General features: G+C 41.4%; 1 protein-coding gene across 3 annotated transcripts in view; it reads right to left on the minus strand.

The window, feature by feature from the left end:
* Positions 1-16,078, minus strand: part of LOC121328832 (H(+)/Cl(-) exchange transporter 3-like) — a 60,604-nt gene that overhangs the window by 21,119 nt on the left and 23,407 nt on the right. For all 3 annotated transcript variants that reach the window (XM_041273927.1, XM_041273935.1, XM_041273943.1), the window contains 4 exons: positions 15,532-15,683; positions 6,460-6,559; positions 5,091-5,278; positions 3,758-3,880 (listed from right to left, as the gene is read on the minus strand). In XM_041273927.1, the coding sequence (XP_041129861.1) occupies positions 3,758-3,880; positions 5,091-5,278; positions 6,460-6,559; positions 15,532-15,683 (563 nt within the window). The remainder of the gene's footprint in view (positions 1-3,757; positions 3,881-5,090; positions 5,279-6,459; positions 6,560-15,531; positions 15,684-16,078) is intronic.

The following is a 16,078-nucleotide window of genomic DNA, read 5'->3' on the forward strand; positions in this document are numbered from 1 at the left end:
GCAGGCAGTGCTGTGTGCGTGTATATTGAGCAGGCAGTGCTGTGTGCGTGTATATTGAGCAGGCAGTGCTGTGTGCGTGTATATAGAGCAGGCAGTGCTGTGTGCGTGTATATAGAGCAGGCAGTGCTGTGTGTGTGTATACTGAGCAGGCAGTTCTGAGTGTGTACATAAGAACATAAGAAAGTTTACAAACGAGAGGAGGCCATTCGGCCCATCTTGCTCGTTTGGCTGTTAGTAGCTTATTGATCCCAGAATCTCATCAAGCAGCTTCTTGAAGGATCCCAGGGTGTCAGCGTCAACAACATTACTGGGGAGTTGATTCCAGACCCTCATGTTTCTCTGTGTAAAAAAGTGCCTCCTATTTTCTGTTCTGAATGCCCCTTTGTCTAATCTCCATTTGTGACCCCTGGTCCTTGTTTCTTTTTTCAGGCTGAAAAAGTCCCTTGGGTCGACACTGTCAATCCCTTTTAGAATTTTGAATGCTTGAATTAGGTCGCCACGTAGTCTTCTTTGTTCAAGACTGAACAGATTCAATTCTTTTACCCTGTCTGCATATGACATGCCTTTTAAGCCCGGAATAATTCTGGTCGCTCTTCTTTGCACTCTTTCTAGAGCAGCAATATCTTTTTTATAGCAAGGTGACCAGAACTGCACACAATATTCAAGATGAGGTCTTACTAGTGCATTGTACAGTTTTAACATTACTTCCCTTGATTTAAATTCAACACTTTTCACAATGTATCCGAGCATCTTGTTAGCCTTTTTTTATAGCTTCCCCACATTGTCTAGATGAAGACATTTCTGAGTCAACAAAAACTCCTAGGTCTTTTTCATAGATTCCTTCTCCAATTTCAGTATCTTCCATATGATATTTATAATGCACATTTTTAGTTCCAGTATGCAGTACCTTACACTTTTCTCTATTAAATGTAATTTGCCATGTGTCTGCCCAGTTCTGAATCTTGTCTAGATCATTTTGAATGACCTTTGCTGCTGCAACAGTGTTTGCCATTCCTCCTATTTTTGTGTCATCTGCGAATTTAATAAATTTGCTTACTATACCAGAATCTAAATCATTAATGTAGATTAGGAATAGCAGAGGACCTAATATTGTGGTACTCCACTGGTTACCTTGCTCCATTTTGAGGTTTTTCCTCTAATCAGTACTTTCTGTTTTCTACATGTTAACCACTCCCTAATCCATGTACATGTGTTTCCTTGAATCCCTACTGTGTTCAGTTTGAGAATTAATCTTTTATGTGTGACTTTGTCAAAAGATTTCTGGAAATCTAAATAAACCATGTCATATGCTTTGCAATTATCCATTATCGATGTTGCATTCTCAAAAAAATCAAGCAGGTTAGTTAGACACGATCTCCCTTTCCTTAAATCATGTTGACTGTCTCCCAGGACACTGTTACCATATAGGTAATTTTCCATTTTGGATCTTATTATAGTTTCCATAAGTTTGCATATAACAGAAGTTAGGCTTATTGGTCTGTAGTTACCTGGTTCAGTTTTGTTTCCCTTTTTGTGGATCGGTATTACGTTTGCAATTTTCCAGTCTGTCGGTACCACCCCTGTGTCAAGAGACTGCTGCATGATCTTGGTTAGCGGTTTGTAAATTACTTCTTTCATTTCTTTGAGTACTACTGGGAAGATCTCATCCGGCCCAGGGGATTTGTTTATTTTAAGCACTCCTAGTCCCTTTAACACTTCTGCCTCAGTTATGCTAAAGTTATTTAAAACTGGATAGGAACTGGATGACATGTGGGGCATGTTGTCCATATCCTCCTTTGTAAAAATCTCTGTAATGTAATCATTTAATACATTTTCTATTTTTTTTTCTTCATCTATGATTTTGACGTTTGTTTCTCTTAGACATTTAACCTCCTCTGAATGTTCTCTTGCTGTTGTAATATTGGAAAAACATTTTGGAATTGTTTAGCCCCCTTAGCAATGTTCATTTCTATTTCTCTCTTGGCCTTTCTAACTTCCTTTTTGACTTGCGTTTGCAGTGCCGTGTACTCTTTCTGTGTACTTTGTTTTTGGTCCCTTTTTAACACTCTGTAAAGTGTCTTTTTTCGCTGAATATTTTTTTTAATTGATCTATTAAACCATTTTGGCAATTTAGTTTTACATTTAGATTTGTCTACTTTAGGGATGTAATTGTTTTTCGCCTCTAGTACTACATTTTTGAAGAACAGCCATCCTTTTTCTGTGGGTGTTTTCTCTATTTTACTCCAATCTACTTCTGTTAGTCTCTGTTTCATACCTGCATAGTTTGCTTTTCTGAAATTGCAAACCTTAGCTTTAGTTATTACTTTTGGAGTATTAAAAAGCACTTCAAATGAGACCATGTTGTGTTCTGAGTTTGCTAGTGGTTCTCTGACCTGTTTTAGTTATTCTGTCTTCATTATTTGAAAAGATTAAATCAAGGCATGCCTCCCCTCTAGTCGGTGCCTTGACAAATGGCAGTGCTGTGTGTGTATATAGAGCAGGCAGTGCTGTGTGTGTATATAGAGCAGGCAGTGCTGTTTGTGTACAGAGAGCAGGCAGTGCTGTGTGTGTACAGAGAGCAGGCAGTGCTGTGTGTGTACAGAGAGCAGGCGGTGCTGTGTGTGTACAGAGAGCAGGCAGTGCTGTGTGTGTACAGAGAGCAGGCAGTGCTGTGTGTGTGCAGAGAGCAGGCAGTGCTGTGTGTGTACAGAGAGCAGGCAGTGCTGTGTGTGTGCAGAGAGCAGGCAGTGCTGTGTGTGTACAGAGAGCAGGCAGTGCTGTGTGTGTACAGAGAGCAGGCAGTGCTGTGTGTGTACAGAGAGCAGGCAGTGCTGTGTGTGTACAGAGAGCAGGCAGTGCTGTGTGTGTACAGAGAGCAGGCAGTGCTGTGTGTGTACAGAGAGCAGGCAGTGCTGTGTGTGTGTATAGAGCAGGCAGTGGTGTGTGTATATATAGCAGGCAGTGCTGTGTGTGTGTATATTGAGCAGGGAATGCTGTGTGTGAATATTGAGCAGGCAGTGCTGTGTGTGTATATTGAGCAGGCAGTGCTGTGTGTGTATATTGAGCAGGCAGTGCTGTGTGCGTGTATATAGAGCAGGCAGTGCTATGTGTGTATATTGAGCAGGCAGTGCTGTGTGTGTATATTGAGCAGGCAGTGCTGTGTGTGTGTATATTGAGCAGGCAGTGCTGTGTGTGTATATAGAGGAGGCAGTGCTGTGTGTGTGTGTGTATATTGAGCATGCAGTGCTGTGTGTGTATATAGAGCAGGCAGTGCTGTGTGCGTGTATATTGAGCAGGCAGTGCTGTGTGCGTGTATATTGAGCAGGCAGTGCTGTGTGTGTATATAGAGGAGGCAGTGCTGTGTGTGTGTGTGTATATTGAGCATGCAGTGCTGTGTGTGTATATAGAGCAGGCAGTGCTGTGTGTGTATATAGAGCAGGCAGTGCTGTGTGTGTATATTGAGCAGGCAGTGCTGTGTGTGTGTATATTGAGCAGGCAGTGCTGTGTGTGTGTATATTGAGCAGGCAGTGCTGTGTGTGTGTATATTGAGCAGGCAGTGCTGTGTGTGTGTATATTGAGCAGGCAGTGCTGTGTGTGTGTATATTGAGCAGGCAGTGCTGTGTGTGTGTATATTGAGCAGGCAGTGCTGTGTGTGTATATTGAGCAGGCAGTGCTGTGTGTGTGTATATTGAGCAGGCAGTGCTGTGTGTGTATATTGAGCAGGCAGTGCTGGAGAGTAAACTAATATAAATCATACCTCTGGTATGCCAGAGCCACAGGCATATGGTGCAAACACCTTTACCATACAAACAGCCAGGAAGGCAAAAGACAAAGCCCAGTAGATATACATGATGTAGTTCATTATATAGGAACCCGGACCCTGCAAGACAGAAGGCAGATTGATATAAACAGCTAATGAAATAAACAATGGTACATTTAAAAGATACTTATTGCTTAAACACTATTACTAAAGTTGAGGCTATTGGTGAGTTTATGAGATGGGAATGAGCTTCAATGGAGTGTCAAACTATTACTAGCATTTTCTCAGGAGGTCAAAACACCAATAAATCCTCAAACAAAAGACTACTTAGAAGCTCCTATTTGAACTATGATCTATGGTCTCTTTATGGTTTGATAACTTCATTGAGTAATGACTAAAGTAAAGGAATTATTCCAACTAATGGACCAAGGAAGCTCGCTCCTCGTGTCAATGTTGTTGCAATTCTTTTTTTGGAAAGCCTTGACAGCTTAAAAAAGAAACACATTACTATCCCCCACGGAGAAAAATGAGATTGATTCTTGGAAAAGCACCATCTCCCCTACAGATCAAATCACTGCTTGAGCTGGAACTGACCTGGTATTAACACTGCTTATCCGAACAGCTGATCCTTCAGCTAAAAAAAAGTCTAGCCTTTGTGTAAAAATGATGTTAAAACACTCCTGCTCTCTAAATGCTCTAACACTAAAAATAAAACAATAACAATAATAATAATAAAATTCTTTCCAATATTTATAATTATATTAAAATAAATTAAATTATTTTAAAATAATTATATTATAGATACACATTAATAAAAACTAAAAAACTGATTTTATATATATATATATATATATATATATATATATAATTAACATTATGACCTAAAGACTTCGCACAGAAAAATAATGTAGTTGCCATAAATTCTCATTAGCAACAGCAACGTACAGTCTCCCACTCTATTTAATTAACTGCCTATTTGCAGTAAATACTGCCCATGCCCTCTATAAAAATACAAGAAGATAAAAGGATTTTTTCCCACTGATCTACAAAGCCTTAAGCACCATGTCAAAATGTGTGTGAGAGAAAGGCCTGCTGAATAAAAGCCCTTTGGAAAGAAAGAGCCTCTGTTTCTGCCTCCTGCTGAAATGCTACACAAGGTTTGTTTTATAATTTTTCGTTTTTTTGTTTTACAGGCTGCATTTCGTTTTATTTTGTGCTATTTTGCAGTTGCGAAAAACACAGGTATCTAGTTATAATTATTATCTTCCTTATTCCCAAAACACAAATTTAACAGAAAAGTTTGAAAGTTCTGACCCATCGCTCTGCTTACTTCTGCCTGTCCGAGGATAAGGTGCCCCCACGTCTTCCACTGGGGACATTTGTCCCTTTCCTCAAAGGTAGTTTCATTTGATCCCCAGCAGCACTGTTCGTGATTAAACCACAATGCACTGACGCAGACGCCTTCCTTCAGGTCGGTTAGCCAGTCAGCAGCAATGTCTATCAAACCTGCCAGGGCACCTACAGGGGAAAGACAACAGAAGCTTTCAGCCAGGGACAGTGCTTACCGATGCACAGGGCTCGCAGCTTTCAGGGACAGTGCTTACCGATGCACAGGTCTCGCAGCTTTCAGGGACAGTGCTTACCGATGCACAGGGCTCGCAGCTTTCAGGGACAGTGCTTACCGATGCACAGGGCTCGCAGCTTTCAGGGACAGTGCTTACCGATGCACAGGGCTCGCAGCTTTCAGGGACAGTGCTTACCGATGCACAGGGCTCGCAGCTTTCAGGGACAGTGCTTACCGATGCACAGGGCTCGCAGCTTTCAGGGACAGTGCTTACCGATGCACAGGGCTCGCAGCTTTCAGGGACAGTGCTTACCGATGCACAGGGCTCGCAGCTTTCAGGGACAGTGCTTACCGATGCACAGAGCTCGCAGCTTTCAGGGACAGTGCTTACCGATGCACAGGGCTCGCAGCTTTCAGGGACAGTGCTTACCGATGCACAGGGCTCGCACCTTTCAGGGACAGTGCTTACCGATGCACAGGGCTCGCAGCTTTCAGGGACAGTGCTTACCGATGCACAGGGCTCGCAGCTTTCAGGGACAGTGCTTACTGATGCACAGGGCTCGCAGCTTTCAGGGACAGTGCTTACTGATGCACAGGCCTGAACACAACCTCTCAGGAATGGTTCGGTTCATATTAGGGTTACAAAGCTACAGGTTTAAAAATAAAATGACTTGTAGCACTGACTGCAATCTATCCTTACATATTATATTGGTTTCCTCAAGTTGGCTTTTCTGATGAATGATAAAAGTGCCAAGAGGTTATGTTTGTGATTAAATTAGCCACTTCAAACTGCTCTTATTTAGACAACAAGGCTGTTTTTCTTGAAGGACCGCTCAGTTTGATAATGCAATGGTCCAGTTTGTTAACATTATGAACAGCTTATCTTCATCCATATCTGACAGAAGAAAGAGTAAATTCATTACAGAGGTGTTACAAAAACTACTTTTAACTGTCCTCCTGCTATGCACAGCATCGGAGCATCATACAAAGTGTAATCTGTTTGCTGTGTTGTTTGACAGATTTATTTAATGGACTGAAAAGCTACCCATGCCCAGTGCGCTTGCTGCTGTTCTGAATGAAATGTGTCAGAAGATGTTAGGATAAGACTCTAGAAGTCTTTTGCAGCTGTCCTTACCAGAAGCCAAGCCTGTTAGCGTCACAACTAACCATCCTGACCAAGCATCATACAAGCTCTTTGTAAACTCCCACGCAGAGTCTTTCTTCTTGCTGTTAATCTGAAAAAAATAAAACGAAACCAAAACTGTATCTTCATGACGGACATATCTTCAACTGGTTTTACAGTACTAACCTTGGACAAGCTATGGCCACCTATTTCATATAAAAATCCAAAATAATCAGGGAGTGTGAAATTAGATGACAGTGCAATTTTTAATCTCTACATATTTCTTATGGCGTACAAGAAAGATTTTTCTCCTTCACACCATTCCAACAAACCTTGAGTCACAATGTGCACTCCTTGTCTGTGGTGAAACAAAAAAGCCCTGGTTCTCTGAGGATTCTATATTCTTGTCTGTTCTAGTGTAACTGTATAAATTATTATTATAGAATCTTTGTAAGTCTGAGTAAACGGGGGGCCGAATAGGGGCCATGCTGACCAGTAACACCTGCCAGTGAACTTTTCCCTTATCTGAGAGCTGCTGGCGCGGAAGCCTGTGTTAACACTAGGGTTAAGGTTTGGGTTATGAATGCTGACCATTAATGTGAAATGAGGAGCGAGCCAGTACTAGACCTTTGGAGATAAGCGGGACTTTGCTGGATGGACGCTGTTTTCAACTCAAGGTTTTTTGCTATGATAATCTTTTATATTAACTAACAAAGGGTACATTATGGTGCAAGAGAAAACAGTTAATGGCTGAAATGCCCATTTATAAAATGAATGAGAACTTGGTAATAATAATTAGGTTGTAAGCTCGTCTTACTTGTAGAGATACCGGTTTGAGAGTTCTCCTGAATCTGGCAAAGGAAAGATTTAATGGGAAAGTGCTTACTGTTGAGTTTTCTATGAATTAAAGAACCAAACTCCAGCTGGATGGCAGGACCCCTCGAATTCTTATCTATAAATTGTCAAGGACTACTGAAAGCGGGGGATATATTTTGGCTGGAGAAAAGCCAAGTTTGTTAAAACATTTATACATATAGCGAAACCAGTCTATTGAGAAAACAATAACAAGTGTGTTTTTAATGTTGAGAAAGAAATATATTTTAGACCAAGCTTGGAATAATTAAACAGAGCTGGTGTTTTAAAGTAGTTGCCAGGACTTTTTAAATATATTATTCACTTAATAATAAAGATAAGAGCTGCCAAAATAGACCAAATGTTTACATTTAATTAAGTCTTCTGACACACAAAGGAGAGAAACAGTTATATAAAAGTCAAGGCAAGACTCCAGTCAAGTATCATTCAACTTGGTAACAAGCTGTTTGGTCCATTCTTTATATAATGGCTCTCAAACGTATTCACCACATTTTATTGTGTTACAACATGGAATCAAAATGGATTTAATTAGGAGTTTTTGCCACTGATTAACACAAAAAAGTCCATAATGTCAAAGTGACAAATAAAATCTACAAATTGTTCTAAATTAATTACAAATACAAAACAGAAAATAATTGATTGCATAAGTATTCACTCCCTTGAGTCAATATTTGGTAGAGGCACCTTTGGCAGCAATTACAGCCATGAGTCTATTTGGATTAGTCTCTACCAGCTTTGCACATCTAGACACTGCAATTTTTGCCCATTCTTCTTTGCAAAATTGCTCAAGCTCCGTCAAGTTGGATGGGGATCTTTGGTGAACAGCAATTTTCAGCTCTTTCCACATATTCTCAACTGGATTGAGGTCTGGGCTTTGACTGGGCCACTCCAGGACATTGACCTTTTTGTTTTTAAGCCACTCCAGTGTGGCTTTGGCTGTATGTTTGAGGTCATTGTCCCGCTGGAAGATTAATCTTCTCCCAAGTCCCAGGTCTCTTGCAAACTTCAGCATCCATTTTGCCCTCTATCTTCACAAGCTTTCCAGACCCTGATGCAGAGAAGCATCCCCATAGCATGATGCTGCCACCACCATGCTTCACGGTAGGGACGGCGTTCTCAGGATGATGTGCGGTATTAGGCTTGCACCAAAAACATAGTGCTTAGTGTTGAGGACAAAAAGCTCTATTTTGGTCTCATCAGACCACAGAATCTTCTATAACTTGGTCTTAGAGTCTCCCACATGCCTTCTGGCAAACACTAGCCGAGATTTCAACAATGGCTTTCTTTTTGCCACTCTCCCATAAAAAGGCCAGTTTTATGAAGCACCCAGACTATTGTTGCCATATGCACAGTGTCTCCCAGCTCAGCCACCAAGAGTTGCCATAGGCCTCTTGGTGGCCTCCTTGACTAGTGCCCTTCTTGCCCGGATACTCAGTTTTTGAGGACAGCCTGTTCTAGACAGATTCACAGTTGTGCCATAGTCTCTCCATTTCTTAATAATGGATTTTACTGTGCTCCGGGGGATAGTCAATGCCTTGGAAATGTTCTTATATCCTACCCAATTGGTACTTTTGAAGAACCTTATTCCGGATTTGCTTTGAATGTTCCTTCCTCTTCATGATGTAGTTTTTGTTAGGAAATGTACTAACCAACTGTGGGACCTCCCAGAGACAGGTGTATTTAACCTGAAATCATGTGAAACACCTTAATTGCACACAGGTGGACTCCATTCAACTAATTACGTGACTTCTAATGACAATTGGTTGCACCAGAGCTTATTTGGGTGTGTCATAGCATAGGGGGTGAATACTTATGCAATCAATTATTTTCTATTTTATATTAGTAATTAATTTAGAAAAATGTATAGATTTTATTTTTCACTTTTACATTATGGACTTTTTGTGTTGATCAGTGGCAAAAATGCCTAATTAAATCCATTTTGATTCCATGTTGTAACACAATAAAATGTGGAAAAGTTGAAGGGGGGGGTGAATACCTTTCAGAGCCACTGTATATGTTGCCATTAGGCGACATTATTCACAGACATGAAGTTTGCTTCCATTGTTACACCGACGACGCACAGCTGTACTTGTCTGTAAATCCAGGCAGCCCCGCTACTGGGGCTCTGTTAATTAAGAACATAAGACTTTACAAAGGAGAGGAGGCCATTCGGCCCACCTTGCTCATTTACTTGTTAGTAGCTTATTGATCCCAAAATCTCATCAAGCAGCTTCTTGAAGGATCCCAGGGTGTCAGCTTCAACAACACTACTGGGGAGTTGGTTCCAGACTGCCATGCCTTGCTGATATATAGTGTTGGATGTCTCAATTTTTTAATGTTGAATTCAGACACAAAGAGGTTACGTTTTTTGAGCAAATCGAAAACTGGAAATGAGCAATCTGGAGGTCACTTTTGATCCAAATGTATAATTCGAGCCTCATATTTTAAAAAAATGCCAATGGTTTCTTTTTATCATTTGAGGAATATAGCCAAACCTAGAACCATTCTCTCTGCACCGGACTCTGTAAAGCTAATGCATGCCTTTGTTCCATCTAGAATAGATTACTGTAATGCTCCGTTTACTGGTGTCTCATTTGCAGTTAGTTCAAAACACTGCTGCCAGAATTCTAACTAAAACCAAAAAATGAGCTTATTACCCCTGTCTTAGCTTCTTTGCACTGGCTCACTGTGATTTTAGAATTGATTACAATATTTTGATTTTAACTTATAAAACCCTAACTAGATTAGCACCAAGTTATTTACCCCTTACAATCCAAGTCGTACTCAAAGAATGCAGGATGTGGGGCTGCTGGAGTTGTTGACTCCTGTGACAAAGTGGCTGATTGGGAGAGGATGCAGTGCGTGAAAGAAGCAGACAGAGATAATTGTAATCCAGTTTGGATTTTTTATTTTTTTTATTTGGAGATTTCAGGTCTGGCAACCAAACAATAATTCCATGGCAATACACACCAATGGGTACAGCACAGGGTGTATAACAGGAACTAAATAATAAACGATATCCGCCCCACAACAATACAAACACGGCCACCAGTCCTGGGTGCATGCAGCAGTGCTCGTGGTGGGTGATACAAGTTTATATTTGTAACAATAGTGCAGTGTTGTCCGGCTTAGTGCTGACCCTTGGCGACAGCTCCGGAACTGTGTTTGTTGTCTAGTAACGTACAAGACAATTACAAACAAACAACACTCATGTCTTTAGTTTCTGTGTTTACTTTCACCGTCCTTCTCGGTTCTACTCACATTAAACCAAAGTGAAGGAACAGATTACGATTCTCCGTCCCCTTTTATGCTGTCACACATGACCCCTTGGTAAACGAGTGTAATCACCTCTCCAATCTTCTGCTGCCACGTCGTTTCCCTTCTGGGTCAATGCGTTTTTGCAACAGTCTCGCCGACTTCCCTTGAATCCTGAGAATTAAACTGTCAGACCAGCCCGTCCAAGGAACTCTGTTCTCACTGCTTAGTTCCCTCACAGGTCGGGAGGGTGAGTTACAACCAAGAATCATTGTATTTCTGTCACAACCCCTTCCAATCCAAGTCGTATTCCAAGATGGCAGGATGTGGGGCTGTTGGTTGTTCCGAGACTGAATAAAGATGGTACGGGAGAGGGGCAGAGATTCTCTTGAAAAGCCCCAATGTTGTTGAATGGTCCATCGTCTTCAGTCAAAAAAAACAGGGAATTTTTCTACTTTTAAAACAGCTTTGAAAACCCATTTTCCGCACTAACTGTGTATCATTTTAGACTGTCAGCCTAACTGTTTTACAGGAATTATCTTTGCCTTTTAAATTTTTATAATATTGTAAAATCTTGTAAAGTGCCTTGAGGTCCTTGTGATGAAAAGTGCTGTACAAATGTCAATAAATACATTCTCTGAAGATCTCTGAATGCTGGTTGCTGTTTGGTTGTATTCCAGAAGCCTCTGCCTTCAAAGACAGCTCTCGTCTTTACTTCTATTTTACACAACACTCATATATTGAGAGGTAAGCATAATCCTGAATGTATATCTCACTTCTATTGAAGCATTGGTACAAGGGATAAGATTTATATTTTAGCTTTATCAAATCAATCTTTATTTTATATATCACCTTTCATAGTGGACCATCATCACAAAGCTTTACAAGACGCAGCGACAAGAAGAAAATCCATAATACTTTAAAATACAGAGAAATGCATAATACATGATATAGTAGCATAATACATGAAATTGTAGCAACAACAGAGCTGCTAACTGCAGAGATCAGGCTTAAAGAGCATGGAAAGAAAGGGAGAGAACAGGTGGGTCTTGAGAGTTGATTTAAAGCGAGCGACTGTGGAAGCATCAGGCACCAAAGCTGGGAGAGAGTTCCAAAGAGTCTTGGAGACAGACGGATTTGAGGGGTCAAAGATCCTTGGAGATAAGCAGTTCCAAGGTGTGACCTCGGGTGTGAGTGGGGATGTTGACAGATTGATTGAGCCCAAGATAGTCCAGAAGCGTGTTGAAGTCGGTCACTAGTGGGGAGGAAGGCAAGTCAAAATGAATGTTTAAGTCACCTAGGAGTAGGTGTTTGTCAACTGAAGTGCAGGCGAGGCAGAGGAATTCTGAAAACTCGACAATAAAAGCAATGTTATTGTTAGGTGGACAGTAGATGACAGCAAGAGTGAGGGGCATGGGAGAGGGGAGCTTGATGGTGAGATGTTCAAATGAAGAAAAGGCAGGCAAAGAAAGAACTGAGGAAGCAAGCACAGAATTTGCAATAACAGCAGTGCCCCAAGCTCGGCCAGTGAGACATGGTTTGTTAAAGAGGGAATAGCCCTTAGAGGTGGCTAGATGCAGCGAGTGCATGTCGTTTAGAGTGCCAGGTTTCAGCTAGACAGAGAAGATCAAGATTGGTATCAGAGCCTGTGAACAGGCTGGCTGTAGGGGTGACGTCAGGTCAGAAAGAAACCCCTGCAACCCTCAGTGCTTTTATTGACACACAGAAAAATAGTGCTGAACAAAACAGAACACAGCACTTTGGGCCAAAATAAATAGACAAACCAAATGAACAGACACTAACAAACAGGGTGTACGAATGCAAACACAAGACAAGTATGGGGCTGGTGCTTCCAGCACATTGTAGGAATTGCTATATTTACTTGGTTTACTTTTTATTTTCTCCTTCTCCACACACGTTCTCCACTCACCAAACACACAACCCTGAGTGAGTAAAATGTGGATCTACATACACTGCTGTGCCGGGATTCAATTACTAATTAATTATTCACTTGAATCCCAGCATGTGAACTAATTTGTGCAACCCCGTGCTCACATACTATTAAATTACTTTAAATGAACGTGAAGTGAAATGCAATCCCTGTGCCTAAATACAACTATATATTTTAAAATCACTTGTGCTACACAGACCCATTTATATCCTGTGAACCAATACCTGTACACCAACATTAACACACCATACGCAACATATAACACAAAATACACACAAGGGCTGAGCACTCTGCCACAGAGCCATGAAGCTAAACAAGCGTTCTCCAAGTGTGGTGCACTTTTGCTTGGGGATAACAAGCAGGCCAGAGTCGGAGGACCTCAGCTTGCGGACAGGGACATAGCAGGTCAGCAGGTTGAGGAGGTACTCGGGACCTGTGTGATGAAGGGCATTGTAGGTGAGCAGGGGTTTTGAAAGTAATTTTTCAGGTAGCCAGTGCAGCTGGGCAAGATGGGGGTGGGGGGTGATGTGATCACGTTTTTTACATCTGGTAAGGATCCTGGAAGCAGCTTTCTGAACTAGCCGCAGTCTGTTTATGGTGCGTGCTGGGAGACCACCATATAGAGAGTTGCAGTATATGGACATGTTTGGAAGATGGTAGAAGAAGGACATGACCACAGAGAAGAGCGGGCATCAAAAGGAGAGGTTGCTGTCAAGAAGTACACCAAGGCTTCGTACTGTGGGGGAAAGCAGCAGCAGACAGTTTCCGAGGTTCAGGGCAGCTATATGGAGATTCTTAAGTTGAGTTTTAGATCCTACTAGAAGTTCAGATTTGCTGGTGTTCAACTGAAGAAAACTGGAAGACATCCAGGCCTCGATGTCTTGAATGCAAACCGAGAGCCGGACTATGGCAGAGGCGCTTCCAGGGTCGAGTTTTAAGTAGAGCTGGGTGTCGTCAGCATTGGAGTGAAACATGAGGCTGTGTTGGCGGATGAGGTGACCCAAAGGAAGCATGCAGACATTGAAGAGAGGGGGCCCAAGAACAGATCCTTGGGGGACACCACAAGTGACTGGGTTTACACTACCACTGCGTCCAGCATAGAAAAGACTGCAAGCGTCCGGATAGGTAAGAGGGCATCTAGGAGAGACAGGTTCCAGAGATCCCAGCATACTTCTGAAGGCGGTCAAGAAGAAGAAGAAGAATGTCGAGATCTATGGTGTCAAAAGAGGCTGTTCGTTCAAGGAGGAGAAGCACAGAGGGAGCACCAGCATCAGCATTGAGCAGGAGATCATTCACAATCCGGAGCAGAGCAGTTTCAGTACTGTGATGCGGCTGGAAGCTAGTGTAGAGATTCAAGCAGATTGTTATCCATGAGCAGTTTCATCAGTTAACTGGCTACAGCCCTTTCGAGAGTTTTGGAGAGAAAGGGGAGCTTGGAGATGGGATGGATATTGAATAAGTCAGCCAGGACGAGGGAGGGTTTTTTGAGTACCGGCGTAACTCGGGCAAGACAAGACAATTAAATTACAATTTTCGCGTACTCGAATCAAACACCACTCTCCTTTACATACTGTACTAGTGTACATAAACCTCCCAAACACTGCCACAAGTCCTATTTTAAATGCCAAATTAACATACAATCAAGTAATATATTAAGTAATTAACATAATGCCTGGCTTTATGTGCAGTTAATTGTATATGGTCAAGTAATACTAAATAACGTAAAGTATTGCAATTCACATATGATAGGTATACGTCTAGCATATTATTAAACGTTTTACCACTTTTTTAGAGTTTATACGTTTAACATTCCCATCCCTATTACCTATTTCAACGTCAACTCAACCAGCAACACGAATTCCAGCCAACAGCAGAAGCAGATACTACATGTGTTCGCAGATTACACTCTCAAAAAGAATGACATATTAGATGCTTCAGGATTTTTAGCGGTGGGAATTTATTAGTGTTTCGCATGTCTAGCCCAAGGGCAAAATATGTTATAACCATAATTGTATTAACACTGTTAAATTTGTACAGGCAGTGGATCGCCCAGACTGCCTATTTGCTAGGATCCAACGTGGTCTGTAACCACTCGATCCATTTAATAAACCAAAAGGAGTACTACAAATGCTCTGAATCACTGAAACTTCAAATTGAATAGGTCTGTGTGTCTAAATGCATCACACTAAGCCAGTACATGAACTATGCACTTTAGGATCTGAACCATCAATATATATCCCTGTTAGCCTCCTCTGGGTTCTCTGATCAAGAACCAAAGTAGTGCTCGAAGTGACCACTTCTTCACTAATGCATGAGAACAAGAAGCCTTCTCAAATTAGTACAGCATTATGCTTCAAGAGAAGCCTTCCGGAGCGTTCTCAGATTAGTACAGCATTGTGCTTCTTCAAGAGAAGCTTTCCGGAGCGTTCTCAGATTAGTACAGCATTGTGCTTCTTCAAGAGAAGCCTTCTGGAGCGTTCTCAGATTAGTACAGAATTATGCTTCAAGAGAAGCCTTCCGGAGTGTTCTCAGATTAGTACAGCATTGTGCTTCTTCAAGAGAAACCTTCCAGAGCGTTCTCAGATTAGTACAGCATTGTGCTTCTTCAAGAGAAGCCTTCCGGAGCGTTCTCAGATTAGTACAGCATTGTGCTTCTTCATGAGAAGCCTTCTGGAGCGTTCTCAGATTAGTACAGCATTGTGCTTCTTCACTAATGTAGACTGTAATCTCTCCCAAGATTCACAGAAACATGCCTGGCTCCAGAAGACCACATTGCCATCCTTACAGCCCTAGTCTCCAATTTACTGTCTTGACCGCATATTAATAATGTTTTATACTGATAACAAATACAAATATAAATAGGGCTTATATTGCTATAATATGGTTTTAACTACAGAAATGAATCATTCTGACTAAGTGAATGTCTGCTTGTAAAAAAGCGAACAGACCACTGAACAGCAAGTAATGCTCAAACCAATATTCCCTTTCCTTTAAATCTTCCTTACCTTTCTGTGCCTTTCCCTGTCTTTGCACTTTTCTCGAACCCAGTCAATTGTGTGGAAATCATCATAGGTCCCAACTCCTGGAATGGGCTCATCTAGAAGGTCCAGTAAATGTGTTGAACTGCTTCCCCCATTTATCATTGTATAATTACTCCCTGAAAGACAAAAAAACGAGTTTATATTATATACGTATGCAATAAGGCCCGGCAAGGTGTCTGCATACGCCAAACATACGGACACCTTGGGGTGTTGCGAGGCACAAGGCGAATTTGAGGGCTTCAAACCCCCAAGAACTCTGTATATTCAACGTATACGGACGCACTGAAGGGCCTTATTGCATTTATAATCCGGGGAAAACAGTGGATTTGAAGAAGAAAAAAAAAGCATAAATCATGTTTAGATCAAAAAAGGATTTGTTTTTTTATTAAAATACCCTTATGCCAATAAAGCAGTCCCATTTATAACTAAGTAGAGTAAATTAATTTAATTAAAACATGTAAAAGAAAGTACACCTTTATTTTTTTTTATATTGTGCACATTGCCATTGAAG

Source organism: Polyodon spathula, chromosome 2 (assembly GCF_017654505.1).
Source record: "Polyodon spathula isolate WHYD16114869_AA chromosome 2, ASM1765450v1, whole genome shotgun sequence".
In the NCBI taxonomy this organism is placed as follows: Eukaryota; Metazoa; Chordata; class Actinopteri; order Acipenseriformes; family Polyodontidae; genus Polyodon; species Polyodon spathula.